Here is a 1081-nt window from a genome sequence, read left to right as displayed (position 1 = left end):
TCGGAGGCGCTGACCTGAGCGATGGAGGCTCCGGGCGGGTTGTTCTCCATTACGTGAACTACGTAAGAAGACCTCTGGAAAGCCGGAGCGTTGTCGTTTTCGTCCGTAATGTGCAGAGTGATGGTTGTACTGGAAGAGAGGGGCGGCTTGCCCCTGTCCGTGGCGGTGAGGGTGACGTTATACTGCGGGTTCTGCTCTCGGTCTATGGCTCCGTCTGTCAGTAACTTGTAGTAGTTGCTGGAGGAAGCGTGGATCTGGAAAGGCAGGTCTTTGCCTATATCACACTTGACTTCTCCGTTTCCGCCGAAATCCCGGTCTCGTGTTTTGAAGAGGGCGACCACCACCCCAGGAGGAGAATTCTCCGGGATATGATCAGAGAGGGAGGTGATGAGTATTTCTGGGCTGTTGTCGTTTTCGTCCAGGACTTCAACGATGATTTTACAGCGTGTCGAGAGACCACCCCCATCCCTCGCTTCCACTTCCATGGAGTACCTTTCTACGTCTTCAAAGTCCAGGGACTGGTTATTCTTAATCAGGCCCGTTTTCTCATCCAGCGAGAACACGTGTCTCGTGCTCTGGGCAGTGCTGCGAAAATAGTAACTTATCTCAGCATTGACGCCTTCATCCTTATCCGTGGCTGTCACGCGCAACACGGAGGATCCTGGGGGCAGATTTTCGCTAACACTGACCCTATATTCCTCCTGGCTGAACACTGGAGGGTTGTCGTTGGTGTCCTTTACAGATACTTCTATCTGAGTGGTAGCGCTGCGGGGCGGGTCCCCTCCGTCCAGCGCCGTCAGTATCAAGCGATGAGACCTCTGATCTTCCCTGTCCAGGAGTTTCTCCAGAGACAGCTCTGGAGTTTTGCCGCCTTCAGGATTCACTCTAACCTTTAATGAGAAATAAGGGTTGGCGCTTATCTGATAATCTTTAATTGAGTTCGAGTTTATGTCTGGGTCAGCGGCAGGCTCGAGGGGTATTCGTGTACCAACCGACACAGATTCTAAAATTTCTAAACGCGTTTCTTTCTTCTCGAATTGAGGAGCGTGATCATTAACATCCTCAACCTCCACAACGACAT

General features: G+C 51.8%; 1 protein-coding gene across 1 annotated transcript; it reads right to left on the bottom strand.

Moving 5' to 3' along the window:
• Nucleotides 1-8: 8 nt before the first annotated feature.
• On the bottom strand, nucleotides 9-1076 carry LOC129684287 (protocadherin gamma-B6-like; the record flags this gene model as incomplete). Its single annotated transcript, XM_055617394.1, has 1 exon — nucleotides 9-1076. A coding segment is annotated over one exon (1068 nt), but the record flags the coding sequence as incomplete, so codon positions are not given.
• Nucleotides 1077-1081: the final 5 nt, after the last annotated feature.

Source organism: Psammomys obesus, unplaced genomic scaffold (assembly GCF_907164565.1).
Source record: "Psammomys obesus unplaced genomic scaffold, mPsaObe1.curated_primary_1811, whole genome shotgun sequence".
Lineage (NCBI taxonomy): Eukaryota > Metazoa > Chordata > Mammalia > Rodentia > Muridae > Psammomys > Psammomys obesus.
Note: the sequence above shows the minus strand (reverse complement) of the source record. Positions and strands in the feature narration are given on the sequence as shown.